Source organism: Onychostruthus taczanowskii, unplaced genomic scaffold, assembly GCF_017590055.1.
Source record: "Onychostruthus taczanowskii isolate IOZ18803 unplaced genomic scaffold, ASM1759005v1 scaffold44, whole genome shotgun sequence".
In the NCBI taxonomy this organism is placed as follows: Eukaryota; Metazoa; Chordata; class Aves; order Passeriformes; family Passeridae; genus Onychostruthus; species Onychostruthus taczanowskii.
This window is the reverse complement of record NW_024501903.1, coordinates 1,805,382-1,820,058: the sequence shown is the minus strand read 5'-3', so window position 1 is coordinate 1,820,058 and position 14,677 is coordinate 1,805,382. Positions and strand designations below refer to the sequence as shown.

Here is a 14,677-nt window from a genome sequence, read left to right as displayed (position 1 = left end):
AATCTTGTTAATAATTGGTTCATGTTTGTGAGAAAACTGATAAAAGGGAAGTTTAACACCCAGAACAAGCTAACAACTTGCTTTTGTTATGTTGCTGTGGCAGGAGCATTTGCCATCATGACAAGTCAGGGAGAAGGGATGTTTGCAGCGATGCTGTCTCACGGTCCCTGGCCGTGCTGCTAACAAAAGCATCCTGACAGAGATGTACTTCACTGATGCACCAGTAATCCCTGTTTCTCACTGCAGTAGCAAGAGAAATGCTGTAAATCCGGGGGAAGAAGCAGGGCCAGTGCTCATGAGGGGGTGGCAGCCTTCCCACCCCTGAAACATGCTGACCTGTGACACCCTCCGCTTGCCAGGTTCTGCAGTAGTGTCAGGCTCCTGACCCCAACTTCATCTCTGCTGGGGGAAATCAACTGGATACCCTTTAAGCAGTTCAGGTACTTGTGATTTTCTTTTTCTTCTCTGTGTGCATTTATGAGACATTAGGTGCTGGTCACCCACCAGAAATTCCGCTTCCAGCATCCAATTGTGAATCTGCTGTATTTATTTATTATAATTTATTATCTTTCCCTCTGTCACCGGTCCAATGAGACAGGCTAAAATAGATCAAGAAGCATTTGGACAACACTCTCAAGCACAAGGTATGATTGTTGTGGTGTCCTGTGCAGGGCTGGGAGATGGACTGGATGATCAACGTGGATCCCTTCCAATTCAGGATATTCAATGGTTCTGTGACTGCTCTTGGTACTGTCGATTATAGAATCTGAACGTTTTGGGTTGGAAGGGACATTAAAGACATGTTCCAACCACACCTTCCACTAGACGAGATTGCTCAGAGCCACATCCCACCTGGCCTTGAACACTTCCAGGGATGTGGCAGCCACAGCTTCTCTGGGCAACCTATGCCAGTGCCTAACCACCCTCACAGGGAAGAATTCTCCTCACAATATCTAATCTCACTCCGCCCTCTGTCAATTTGAATCCTTTCCCCCTTTTCCTATCCCTTCACGTCCTTGTCCAAAGTCCCTCTCTACCTCTCTTGTATCCCGCTTTAGGTACTGGAAGGGGCTGTACGGTCTCCGTGGAGCCTTCCCTTCGGAGAGCAGCTCTCAGCCTGTCCCCACAGCAGAGGTGCTCCAGCCCTCAGCGATCACCTCAGCGCTCCCCTTTGCTCCTCTTTTCCACACAAACACGACTCAACTCGGACCCCGCCCGGGCACTCGCAGCACCCAGCGCCGCGGCCGCGCCGGGCCCCGCGGAACGGCAGCGAGGCGGTGACATCGCATCCCAGGGCGGTGACATCGCGTCCCGGGGCGGTGCTATCGCGTCCCGGGGCGGTGACATCGCGTCCCAGGCGGAACCGCATCACAGAGCGGCGCGTTCCGCTTCCGGCGGCCGCGATGGTGGAGCAGGGAGGCGGCGGCGGCGCCATGAGCTTCCTCAAGCGCTTCCCGCCGCCGGCCGACGGCGTCCGCCACCAGCAGCCGGACACGGAGGCGCTGCTGGCGGGGCGCAGCCTGGGCTCCGGCACCCTGTACATCGCCGAGAGGTGCGGGGGACGCGCGGGGCTGGGATCCCTCGGGGCATGCCCGGGACGGCCCTGAGGGGCCCGGGATGGGGGCTCGGGTGACGGGGCCGTGATGCGGGGGAAGCCCTCAGGGCTGTGAGGCTCTGCCGGGCGTCCCGCTGCTCCTGCTCGTTTTAAAGCAGGCAAGAGGGAGCAGCACGGCCAGGGACCCGGCTGGCTGGGGCATTCTGGGCTGGATGGGACTTGGAGCAGCCTGCTCTGGTGGCAGGTGTCCCTGCCCACGGCAGGGGCTTGGAACGAGATAGCTGTACGGTTTCTTCCCACCCAAACCATTTTGTAAAACTCAGTATGGTAGAGAAATGTGTACTTGCAGCCCAGAAAGCCAGTTGTAGCCTGAGCCACAGCAAATACAGCGTGGCAACAGAGGAAATTCTGCCCGAGTGCTTTTGTGAAACCCTACCTGGAGTGCTGTATCCAGCACTGGAATCCCCAACATACGAAGGACCTTGAAATCTTGGAGCAAGTCTAGCAGACACCACAAAGTTGATAAGGAGACTGGAGCAGTTCTGCTACAAAGACAGGCTGAGAAAGTTGGGGTTGTTCAGCCTGGAGAAGAGCAAGTTGTGTGCAGATCACACAGCAACCTCCCAGTATCAGAAGGGGCTCTTTGACAGGAACTGTAGTGATAGGACAAGGAGGAATGGCTTCAAACTGAAAAAGAGCACTAGATTGGTTATGAGGAGAAAACTCTTTACTGTGAGCAGGGTGAGACCCTGGCACAGGTTGCCTAGAGAAGCAGTGGATGTCCCATCCCTGGAAGCGTTCCAGGCCAGGTTGGATGTGCCTCTGAAGGTGTCCCTGCCCAAGGTAATGGGTTGGAACTAGATGATCTTTCAGGTCTTTTCCAATCCAAGCCATTCTATAATTAAAACCACGGCAGCTCTCGTCTTTTGACAGGGGAGTAGACAGAGCTGTTTGGTTTCTGCTGTTAATAACTACTCTGGTTCTGTGAAGTGTTTAATGTTGTATTAATCATGTGCAGACTATTCTTACTAGGCAGAAATCAGTCTGGTTATTCTGGAAGATGTTATCTGTTATCTTTATGGTCTCATTTCAATTCTCCCTGCATTGTATAGCTCAGGGAGACAGCTTGATGATTAAAACAACTGAATTTTCTTTAACCATGGAAATGTACTCATAATATATTCTGTAATTGAAGAACATTGTTGGAACAAAAGCATAATTTAAAATGTGCACTTTTTAAAACCTCAGACTAGGAAACTTTTATGAAATGGCCAATATTGTCAGAGGAGCTTTTGCCCCACCTGAGCTTGTTAGTGGTGTGATGGAGAGGAATCTCTCTGGAATTTTGTTTTCTGTTTTATTTAGTCTAGTTACAGCTACCAGGACTTCTGTTCGTGTGGTATCTGCTCTGAGGATGTGTAATGTTGAGTTTCCTTGTAGGCTGCTTTCAGTAGACTTTTGTGTGAGGCACCTGCAGGTCTGCTAGCTTCCTCTCCACATGTTTCAAATGCACCACAGAGCTTCCACCGGAGTCACTTGTTGGGATGAACAGAGAACACCGGTGTTTGCAGGAGTGCCGTGGGAGAACGGGGCATCCAGGAGCACAGTGTGGCTCTTGATCCATGTACTGCTCTCCACCAGCAGCTGTAAACATTGAGGACTGCATAGTTGAGGCTAGGAAATAAACTCCTTGCTCCCACTGTACTAGCTCTTGCTCTCAGCCAGATTTTCCAAGGCCAGAAGTCTTCTGTGAACTTCCCATTGGTTTTGTCCCACCACAAAAGCTTGTGAATGCTGAGTTTTGCACATGGTGGAGGTCTTGCTTTCTGACACTGAGTATTTCTGTTCAGTGTGTGACATCATTGATTACAGGCACCCAAATCTAGTTTGAGTTTGATTTCTTAGTGTGTAGAAAGATGTTGATGGTTCTGATAAGAAGGAGGCAGCATCCTGGTGGTACCAACCTGTGCTCTCTCTTGCTGTGGTTAGGGATGACAGTGAAAGTGGGGAAAGCAGAGGCTATGGCACAGAAGCTGGACTGGAGGAATACCCATAACCCGCCTCTGCTGATCACAGAATGGGCTGTTTTTCTACCTGCAGGCTATATCCACATCAGATCTATAGTCCTCTAGGAATTATGACACTTTCTTGCCTTTCAGTGTCCTCTTTGTCTTGGAAAATCACGTTTAATAGCTTGAGTTACAAATCGCGCTCTGGAACCTCTGTAGTTGACTTTGGAATGATAGATATCTGCAGGGAGGAGAAAATGGAGAGGCAGGGAGGAAAATTCAGCATTTAGTGCAAATGTGATAAAGCTGTGATGGCTTTAGGGTTCTTAGCTTCACATTCTTTAGGCAAAGGTGTCTTTTACCTCAGCCATCAGTTAATGCTCTTGCAAAGTCCTGTTCAGGCAGGTCCAGGACCCTGTGTGCTGCAGAGTGGGCTAAGTGCCCTCTCCACAATTACTCACGTTTTGGGGTTGGTTTGCTTTTCTGCAGGCTTGAATCTGATACCGTGAATTCCTCCGTTAGTTTCTAACTTGTCACTTCTTTTTTTCCTCCCTCGTTAGTCGCCTGTCTTGGCTGGAAAACTCTGGAGTTGGCTTCTCCTTGGATTACCCCACCATAAGTTTGCATGCTGTCTCCAGGGACCTGAGTGCCTACCCAAGGGAGCACTTGTACGTCATGGTGAACGCCAAGTTCGAAGGTAAGGAGCGTTGCTTGCTGCTCCCACGCAGTCCTGAGTGACAGGATTTCCTCCTCAGTAGGAGGAAATGTTGATTTTAAGTAATTGCTTGTATTTTCTTCTTTATTTTCCTTAAGGATAGTCACTGTAGAAACACAGCTTAGCATTTGTTCAGAGTCACTTCTTTGCCGTTCTGCTCTCAGCTTGTGGCTGTGTACACTGAAGCTGCTGAGAATCAGTTCTCTGCCCTTTTACACTGTTTTAAACAATTTAGTTCCTCTGCCAGTCTCCCTGTGATTCCATCTTGAGTACATTTTTTTCTTTATTGAATTTATGTTAATGATGCTGCCCTCTCCAGGCTTGATGAATTCTTGCTGTTTCACAGCCGGGGAACTTTTCAGTAATTTTCTCCCACAGCTTGGTTAAATACAAACAAGAGAAGGCAATAGGTCCTGTTACCAGGCTTTAATGAATCTTTGTAGATGGCCCACAAAATACACCTTTTTGACCATTGTTGCTTTGATGTAGAGAAAGCAAGCTTTCTGTTTCATTGTTTGTATGAAGATTGTATATATATATATATATAGATAGATGTTTTTCTTCTTGCAGACCTCTTAATATTTTAAGTGTGTCAAAAACTGCCATCGCAATTGGAGATTAAATGGGTGTTAGGTCTTCAGCAGGTCTCCTTTTCCCCTTCATGCCTGCTGGTCATCGCAGCTAAAGGTTAAAATCTGGCATTTAATTTTTTTTTTTTTAAATGTATCCAGAAAGTAATGACAAGACTCTGAGGAGATGGAGATGCTTTTAAGCTATTAGTGCATTATTTCCTTCTCTTATGTTACTAATGTTCTCTGACAGTCTATCACTACAAATAACAAGAGGACATTTGCATATTCCTCTTGGTTCTTCTTCCTCATTTTCCTTTAACTGTGGTTGTTTTGAAGTAAAAAGAGTCTCATCTGAAGAAAGATACTGTTTGTAGCTTTTAATTCATTCTGATTATGGCATTTGAAAATCTGGATATCCTGTGAAAGCCTTTATCTAGAAATCCTTAATAGACTGGTTTTTTATGGGTATTTCTTGTGGGTGTATTTTTTAGTATATCAGCTCTGCCTATAATAAATCTTCCACAGCAGATAAGTTTTACTTTTCAAAGTCTAGCCCTGGCCTGCAATTTTAACTGCTGAATAATGTTAAACCTTTCCACTTAGTTGGCTTCAGGAGTCTTCATTCGCAGTTTTGTAGGGTACATTGTGTTCTTCCTCTCAAAGTTTTGCATGTCCTCTCTGTGTGTTTGTGCCTTGTCCTCACCCCTTTTTTAGAAAAAGGCACTCAGAGGTTGACTGCATTGAAAACCAAGAGCTGGACTCAGCAGTAGCAAGCTGTGCCTGCAGGTGTCAGTTGGAAAAGAACTGGGTAGCTTCCTTGCACACTTCATTTTTGGGGCAGCTGGCTGGCAGCTTCTTGGCATCTTTGTATTCTTGGTGGTGCCGGTTTTGTGTGTGATGAAAACTACTCTCAGTGGCACAGCCTCTTCTCCTGTAGAAAATAATTGTGCACTTCTGCGGCTGTCAGTGCAGGCTCCCCAGCCCCAAAATGAGGAACTGCAGCCATTTTTGTGGGGTTTTTATTCACAGAAGGTAAAACACCACAGTGGTGCTTATTTATTCATGTACATGGCATACAGAAGTCAGGAAGCACCGGAGATGTCACTGGTTCTGGGTGTACTTTGTATTTCTGACATCTTTCTGGCTGACTAGGAATGTTGGAATTGGAGCAGAGATCCTCTGCACATGTCAGAGTCCCGTGTGAGGGGCCACACTGGAAGCTAGCTGATTTTGTGACAGTAATGTTAAGGATCCATAAAAAAAATCCATGTGATTTGAAAAATGGTAACAGTTGTGAACTGGGGGGTTTTGAGCACTGTTGTTTTTAATAAGAATCAGGCAATTTTCCTGAAATACTTGAGTACATTGTGTGGCCAGTACAGAAATCTTTACTCCTTAGGTTATAAAGAGAGATATTTTCACATGTGTTGCAAGTGTTGAGAGGGCCTCATATATCCATGTGGGTCTTGGAGTGTCATGGGGTTTTTTGGGGGAACAGAGTGGAGGTTTTGTGCCTCTTCTGGGTTGTTTCTGATTTGATTATGTGTGTGTTCCTGAAAGTGTAAGCAAATGTGACTTTTATTTTTATACAAAATAAACATGTTTCTTCTAAATCTTTCAATTTCTTAAAGAGGAGACAAAAGAGGCTCCCATGACTGAAGAGGAGGGGGATGACAGCGATGATGACGTTGAACCGATTGCGGAATTCAGATTTGTACCTAGCGACAAATCAGCCTGTAAGTGCGAGTGGGAGCTGTGTTTTCACTTCAAACTCCTGATTATATGTGGGAGACACTTGGATGTAGAGGTGTAAATATTATGATCCTTCAGTGTCCTTTTCTAGTACTTGATTCCTGTGTGCTGGAAAGAATAAAGCAAATTGTTTTATCTGGCTTGAAAAGTGGACTCTTTCAAGAAGCTGCTTCTCAAGGAGAATTCCAGTTCTTTAAAATAGAAACCGCTGAGTATAAATACACAGCATGAATAATCTCACTTGTATACATTTGTAGAGAATATGTGTGGTAAATGTCTTTTTAATTACAAATTCAGTGGTAGTTGAGTCAGTGACAATTTCATTAGAAACATGCTAATGCCCAGGCACTACCACTGGAAAGCTGTCATATCCTGTCTGGTGTGGAGCTTACAGTTGGATTCAAGTCTTAGGAATCTGATGGATGATATGCTGCAAGTTTTCCTGCAGTAGGTATCCACAGACATAACCAGACATAAACCTTTATCATCAGTGAAATAATGCAGAAGTGGTGTTAAGAGGCTAAAGCACCAGGCTGGATCTCTGAAACCTGCTTTGTTTCTTACATGGCTTCTGGATGATGTTTTCAAATATTAATTCAGTTGTGGTTCTGCTAAAGGAGTATTCTGTCTCCCTCTGATCAGTCAGAGGGGGTTTCTTGCCTGTTGCTTTGGGGTGTTGGTGGACGCTTGCGTTCCCTTGTGTTCCTGCAGTGGAAGCCATGTTCTCAGCGATGTGTGAGTGCCAGGCCCTGCACCCAGACCCGGACGATGAGGACTCAGACAACGACTACGAAGGGGACGAGTACGATGTTGAGGCCCGCGGTTGGTAACAGTTGCTTCTTTTGAAATACCTGCCAGCACTTGGACACCTGGTATCTGTCATAATTGTTTATTACTTATCTTGCCTAAACATCCCTTTTGTCACAGGCACAGTACAGAAATTCATAAATCTGCAGAAAACCTGTAGTTTAGCTGTCACAAATGACACCAATTTCACAAAAGCATTGTTCTGGCTCTCCAAAACCCACAGACACAAAGAACAGCCTTTCCTTTTCCTAGTGGCTGTGTTAGCCCAGGTTCAATGTGTGTGCTGCTTTGTGGTCAGTTCACATTGCTGTGTGTATTCTTTACCTGATGTAAGCAGATTTTAATCTGAGCATAACTTGCCCAGCTGCTCCCCTATTCCTCCACCTCTGCATGTTTCTGGCTTCTAAACTTAAGTCTGCCAAACATAAACTTGTTTTTGCAGAGCTAGAACAAGGTGACATCCCAAGCTTTTACACATACGAAGAGGGATTGTCACATTTAACTGCAGAAGGCCAGGCCACGCTGGAGAGGTTAGAAGGCATGTTAGCCCAGTCTGTCAGCACCCAGTACAACATGGCTGGAGTGAGAACAGAGGACTCCGTAAGGGAGTTTGAAGGTAAGACATGCTTTTGTTTTACTAAACAATGTGTCTTCATCAGTGACACAGCCAGTGGGATCGAGTGCACCCTCAGCAAGATTGCAAACACCAAGCTGAAGGGGGTGCGGTTGACACTCCAGAAGGATGGGATGCCGTCCAGAGGGTCCTGAACAAACCTGAGGAGTGGATCCATGGGAACCTCATGAGGTTCAACAAGGCCAAGTGCAAGGTGCTGCACCTGGGTTGGAGCAACTCCCAGTATCAACACAAACTGGGAGATGAAGGGATTAAGAACAGCCCAAAAGAGGACATGGGGGTGCTGATAGATGAAGTTTCATCTAACCTGGGAATGTGCACTCACAGCCCAGAACGTCAGGCATGTCCTAGGCTGTAGCCAAAGCAGCATGGCCAGCAGGGTGAGGGAGGACAGTCTGTTCCTCTGCTCCACTCTGGTGAGACCCCACCTAGAGTGCTGCGTCCGGCTCTGGGATCCTCAGCATAATAGGAATATGGACCTACTGGAGTGAGTCCAGAGGAGGTCATTAAGATCATCAGGAGTCTGGAGCACCTCTGCTGTGGAAACAGGCTGAGACAGTTGGGGTGTTCAGCCTGGAAAAGACAAGGCTCTGGGGAGACTTTACTGAGGCCTTTCAGTACTTAAAGATGGGGATGGACTTTTTTGTAAGGCCAGTTGTAGGACCTTCAAACCAAAGGAGGTGAGACTCACATTGATAAAAGGAGAGACTTTTTACCATGCGGGTGCTGAGCCACTTGCCCAGAGAACCTGTGGATGCCCCATCCCGGGAAGTGTTGAAGACCAGGCTGGATGGGTCTTTGAGCAACCTGGTCTAGTGGGAGGTGTCCTGCCCATGGCTGCAACCCAGACCATTCTGTGGTTCTGTGACAGGAAAGCAGTGGCTCTCCAGTTTGGCTAATCCATAAAGCAGGACTGAGCGAGTGCCGTGCCATGGGTGATAGCTCCCTGCAGAAGGTGGGGATCACCCACATGCCTGTGGCCCTGTGGGCACCATGTTGCCTGCCGTGGATTGAGGGCTGCTCTGTTAAAGAGTGAGCACTTTAGTGTTAAGAACACTTGATTCTTCTTGGTAGGATTTCCTGGAACAGTGGTAAAGTGAAGTTGATTTAGAATTTAAAAAAAATTAAATTTATCAGTCTGCACCAGGGTTAGGAATCGGTTAGTTTTTGTTTGGGTTTTGATTTTGGAGGTTTTTTTTTTGATACCCTAAAATTATAAGTTAACAGTTATCTTAACAGAGTTCAGGGTGAATTCTGAATCATTCAAGCACACTGAAACGGATTTATTAAAAATCTATTTTTCTGAAGGATGCTGTCTCTTAATTCTATTGATCATTCAAGTGTGTATTTAAGGAGTAATTTTTTTTTTTGTTGGGGGAAAACCACCTGATTTCTCAGACTCTGTCTTTTCTGTGTGCTGTTTTCACTAGAGCAGTATATTATCTGAGAGAAGAACAGGGAAATAGTTTAGCAGCATTGCTTCTTTTTTTTATATATAAATTGCAGTGCTTTTTATATGCCCTCATGTTTTTGAAAGATGGAAAATGATCCAGCAGTTGTGGATTTCTAGAAAACAATAACTACTTTTTCTCATCCACAGGGAGAGGTTTTTAATCTTACTTGTTTTGTCAGTGGTTTTCAGGTTCTCTTTGTTCTGCAGTTTTGAATAAATTTATGTAAAGACAACTATAGGTGATAGGTTCCTGTTTCAGCAGTGCCCTTTGTTTGAAAATTTAGTCAGGTTTCTGAATTCCAAAATTCCAGAAATGAATGTAAATTGAACAGCAAGTATGTCACGTGTCTCAGACTCATCTTCATCAGTTTTGTTTACTTTTCTAATCTTACTTGCTACAGTACTGCTGCTTGGTTTACTGCAGTTACAAATATCGTCAGGGCTGCTCAGTTTCAGAGTTACTTTATATTTTGACATTGTAGCAGAGGGCAATCTTTCTTTTCAGTGATTGTTTCAGAACAGGATACAGCCTCTTTCTACTAGAATAAAGTTATTCAAAGGAATCATGACATTTGTTACACCAAAACTTCATTTAAAACATGAAATAGTTAAATCCAATGTTTAAGTCTTTTAATAAGACAGGGTGAGGCGAGGTTGTAGGAAGTGGTGACATCTGTAAATGACTGACCAACAGTGCTGCAGCAAACCCAGAAACTTGTGAGCTCATCAACGTTTCCTTAGGCTGCTTTCAGAAGTTCACTGAAGTGGTTTTCTGTCCTGGCCTCCTCTTGTCAGCAGAGGGCATCTGCTCTCTTTCCCGTGAAAACGTCATCCCTCATCCGCTTGTTTACGGAGCACTGCCTGTTTTTTTTCAGATGGGATGGAGGTGGACATGGCTCCAGTAGTTGCCGGGCAGTTTGAAGATGCCGAAGTTGATCACTGAGGGGGACAGATGCTGCTGTAAGTTCTTCTGACTTCTCACACCAATGCTTTACAGTCCTGCAGAGCCTTCCCTCTCTGTAATTTGTGTAATGTATGTGATCTTACGGAAAGTGTCTCATGATATCAGGATGATGATGATGATATAGAAGAAGGAAAAGGGAGCTGTAGTTGTCACAAATGTAGAAATATGTTTAACGATGTGTGACAAAATGCCTATTGGCATAAACCATTACCCTGCAGAGGCAGCCTGCATGGATGTGCCTGTCTGCAAGACAGGTCAACCTTTTAGTTGATTTAAGAATTGTCTGATCTCAAAGGCTCTTGGATGCTGATATATGAACACTGGAGGCATCCCTGGGAAGTTACTGTCTTTAGTGTCTGTTGTTTTGCCCTTAGTGTGTAGGATTTCCCAGGCTGTTCCAAGAGGCAGGACACTTCACAGCACTCCAAGTCTATCTCTTCCTTCATTATAAACAGAGCAGGAACAGTTCCTGGTAAAGTTACTGAGCTATCTGGATGGGGTTGCTCTCGGGAGTGAACAACTTGGAGACAACACCCTGCTCAGGTGGTTGTGCCAGTGTGATCCCTTGTCTTCCATCACCTGTGCTTGCTTTTCTCCTCTTAGTAACATTACAGGATGTGCCAGTGGTTCCTTGCTGGTGCTGGAAGGGAAAGGAAGAGCAGCTTTTTCTGGGACTGTCTGTAGAGATGCACAGGCACAGTGGGGTTGTGATGCCACCCTTGCTTCAGCAGTGCTCACTGGTGCTCAGTCTGTATGTGCTGCTCAGGTGGTGCTGTGTTGTCCCAGTTCTTCTGCCTATCTCAGAAGGGAGACTGACAGCTCTTACTTTAAATGAGTGTCCAGCTATCCCACTTGAAATGTTGGAGAGAGCAGTTGTGGAGCAGAAAGCCAAAAGCTCAGGGGAGGAAGGAGGAAAGGGACACAAAAAGGAGTGTGACACACTGAAAGAAAAGTGGGAAAGTAATTGATTAGGGATTACAGCATCACAAAGAAAGAGGTTGCAGTCCCCAAGGAGGGCTGTTGTGGAGGGGTGCTGCATACCTGCATTCCTCCTCTGTTGCCTATTTTTCTTTGCTGCTGCAGTTCTGAAAGTCTCGGAGTAGTCTTGTGTTCTCTTACTGATCTCCACCTCTGCCACTGCTCCTGAATTGGTATTTGCTGTCTAGTGTAAGAGCTCAAACTTCTGTAGGAAGGACTTAACAGAGGAGTTCTCAAAAAAAAAAAAAAAATTAGATATTGGTTATCTTTCCCTTGGCTGGTCCACTAGTTTGGTAAAGGACACACTTAAAAATCAGAGAAAAGCCTTTAGCTGTAGATCAGGTGCCTCTTATTAAATGAATGGAAATTTAGACTCTGATGGCTATCTCCAAGATTACTTTGGTCAGTGGCTTATTCAAAAAAAATCATGCTGTTGAAAAATTCAAATTTAACTGCTTTATCTATTATCCTGGTTAAAATTTAACTGGAATAAGGAGCTAGTTAGTAGCTGATAGCAGATCTCTAAGAAGTCTGAAAGTGCTGGTGGAAGTGTTGTAGACTGTTCTTCTAGAAAAGAACAAAGTACACCCAGTAAGAAGTAGTGTGGTTAGTGGAATTATTACTCTGCCTTCCATGGTACAGCATGTGGCTGTGGGAGATGAATTCTGTGAGAGGTGACTGGAGAGGATTTCCTCCTGTGCTTTGCTTGTGCTGATCACAGCTGAGGGGCTGATCCCTGTCAGAGCAGATCAGTGACCTGCACGTGCAGTGTCAGGTGCTGCAGTGACATCACTCCATGTAGCAGTTTGGGACGGCCCTTCTTAGAGTAACCACCAGCCTGAGTGTGTGGATGTAATCTAAGGAAGTTTAGGAATCTGGGGTCTAAGGCAGCAGCACGGAACTGACGGTAGAAAGTGACCAGGTCAGCTCTTGGAGGTCTGTGCTAATCACCCTGCTCAGAGAGTGGCTTGGCTCACACTCTGTATGTAGGGGTGGAAAGGGAGCATGCTGTGATCTTGTGGGTACTCCATGGAGCAGCTTGGCCCTTTTAACCTCCTGAACTGCAGAATGATCTACAGGAACATCTTGTTGGTGATCCCTTAGAGAACAGTGTGCTGCCCTGCCTCCCAAACAACGCTCTTGGGTGATGCTCATGATGCATGCCACCCAAATGAGATGTGACAGTCTCCTGCTGAAGCCCCTGCAAGACTTGCTGGCAGTTGGTGCAGGACATTTCCAGTGTTCCTGCAATAAGTGGTTTTTTGTCTGTGGCATCACGAGGCTGCAACAATTGTTCTGAAGCAACTGGTGTGTCTGCGTGTGGGTGCAGCGGGGTCTGCCAGGGCACCCCGGTGCCTGCTGTGAGCACATGCTGTCCTTAGCTGACCTGAGTTAGAGCTGCTGCCAAAGGCAAAGATGCTCAGCCCTTCTGACAATTCATGGGCTCGTAGTAAAGTGCAACTGACTGCAACCAACAGATAGCTACTACTCTGTGGTGCTTAATAACCTTTTATTTTAATGCCAATTATGTAAACTTGGGTGTCTTGTGTCTTTCAGATTCCTCTTGTGGCACTTCCAGAATAAGCTGTAAAACCGAAGGCATTGCAGTGACTATCGGGAGTTAACCTTTCTTTTAATGACCTAAGTTTAGACATCTAGGTCTAAAAATGCTTGTAGAGATGTTTAAAACAGGGTTTGACATTTGTGACCACTATGGGGTTGTTTAAGAAAAAACAAAATAAACAAAAACAATAAAACCTCTTGCATCTAACACTTGAATGGGGCTAATCAGGGGTCATTCCATAGAATTACAAAATTATTTGGGTTGGAACAGACATTAAAGATCATCTGGTTCCAGCCCCACCTGCCATGAGCGTGGATGCCATTGAGTAGATCAGGTTGCTCGGGACCCCATCCTAACCTGGCTGTGAACACTTCCAGGGATGGGGCAGCCACAGTCTCTCTGACAAAACTCTCTGGCCTTTTAAAGAAGCCTTTGTAGGGATTTTGGGACTTCAGAAATAAAACTGTACGTAGAACGGAATTTTAGATGGTCCTAGAATTTTCCATATTTTTTTACCTGTCATTGACTTTGTGGAGTAGAAATGGGAATAGAAATGTTATGACTCAAAGGAAATAGGGTTGGCCAAGGATCAAAAGAAAAACTAAATTAAAACCCCCTCAAGTAACTGGCTTTACCATTTCAGTGCTATCCCTTTCATTTGTCTGAGAGCTGAGCTTGGCTGGTAGAGGACATGGAATAAAGTCTGTAAGGTCGGGACAAAGAGAACTGTTTTGTGTCTTTGTATTAAATGTTAACATTGTTAAATAAACTAAGATTTTTGTATCTCACAGTGAGCTCACTGTTGCAGTTCTCCCTCCTTTACTTCAGCAAGCATCTTGAGCCCTTGAGTTTCAGAACCCTCTTCTGTAACAAAAAAATCTTCAGTGAAGCCAAAGCCATTTTTGTCATTTACCTGGATGTGAGGATAAAAGGGCAGAGCACTTGCAGAGTATGTTAACCAGACACATTCCAAACTTAGGAACCCAGCTTTAGATTGCCAAGGTGTTTGTTGGTTCTGCTGGAGCTTTTCCTGTTTCGTCTCTCTATGGGATGGTGATTTTGCCATTGGAAAAAATCAGCAAATTCGGGTTGTTTCTTTCTTCCCCCAGTATTGAAATGAAAGTCTGGACCAAACTTCCTCCATTTTCTTTTGCTTTGAATTGACCTGCGGTTTTCTTTTGGGGGGGTGGGGGTGAGGTGTTGCTGTGTTGGTATGTGAACAGTTTACTGGCCTTACACTTTGCTTACATGTTAGGACGTGATTTGGTTCCAAGGTACATGCTAATTATAACCACTCTTTGTTGAATATTCCTTAGGAATGCCAGTCAAGTTAGGGATGTCCTAACAGTGCTGTGAACACTGACGTAGCTGAATAAATGAGGTATTCAGCATGTTATGCAACAAGACATTCTACAGGAATGTCTTTACCAGCCCCTTTGTATACATACAAACTTACTCATGTGAGTGTGTGCATGTCACTGTTAGGGATTCAGAGTTCCAAAGGAGGATACAGAGCTGATTTTTGCACTGGCATTTGTTGAATCTTGGCACAGTGAGATTTTGGGACAGGTAAACTCTTACCAACACCATAATTGAGGCAAAGGGCTCACTGAATTCTAAGTCACCATCCACTGTTGAAGCAGACTGGTGGGGGTTTTTTTAGTGTGTGAAAAT

The 14,677-nt window shown here is 45.3% G+C and overlaps 1 protein-coding gene across 1 annotated transcript; it reads left to right on the top strand.

Moving 5' to 3' along the window:
- The first annotated feature begins 1,367 nt into the window (after positions 1–1,367).
- CLNS1A (chloride nucleotide-sensitive channel 1A) lies at positions 1,368–13,793 on the top strand. Its single transcript, XM_041414208.1, has 7 exons — positions 1,368–1,552; positions 4,125–4,261; positions 6,483–6,587; positions 7,315–7,425; positions 7,853–8,026; positions 10,373–10,457; positions 12,997–13,793. The coding sequence occupies exons 1-6, from the start codon at positions 1,404–1,406 to the stop codon at positions 10,438–10,440; spliced, it is 744 nt and encodes a 247-aa protein (XP_041270142.1). The 5' UTR covers positions 1,368–1,403; the 3' UTR covers positions 10,441–10,457; positions 12,997–13,793.
- The last annotated feature ends 884 nt before the right edge of the window (positions 13,794–14,677 follow it).

Excerpts from the sequence above, each read along its gene's own strand:
- CLNS1A (XM_041414208.1), top strand. The coding sequence starts at position 1,404 with ATGGTGGAGCAGGGAGGCGGCGGCGGCGCCATGAGCTTCCTCAAGCGC. Across the intron at positions 1,553-4,124 it reads ACCCTGTACATCGCCGAGAG|TCGCCTGTCTTGGCTGGAAA; the intron begins GTGCGGGGGACG and ends CTCCCTCGTTAG. Across the intron at positions 7,426-7,852 it reads GTACGATGTTGAGGCCCGCG|AGCTAGAACAAGGTGACATC; the intron begins GTTGGTAACAGT and ends TTGTTTTTGCAG.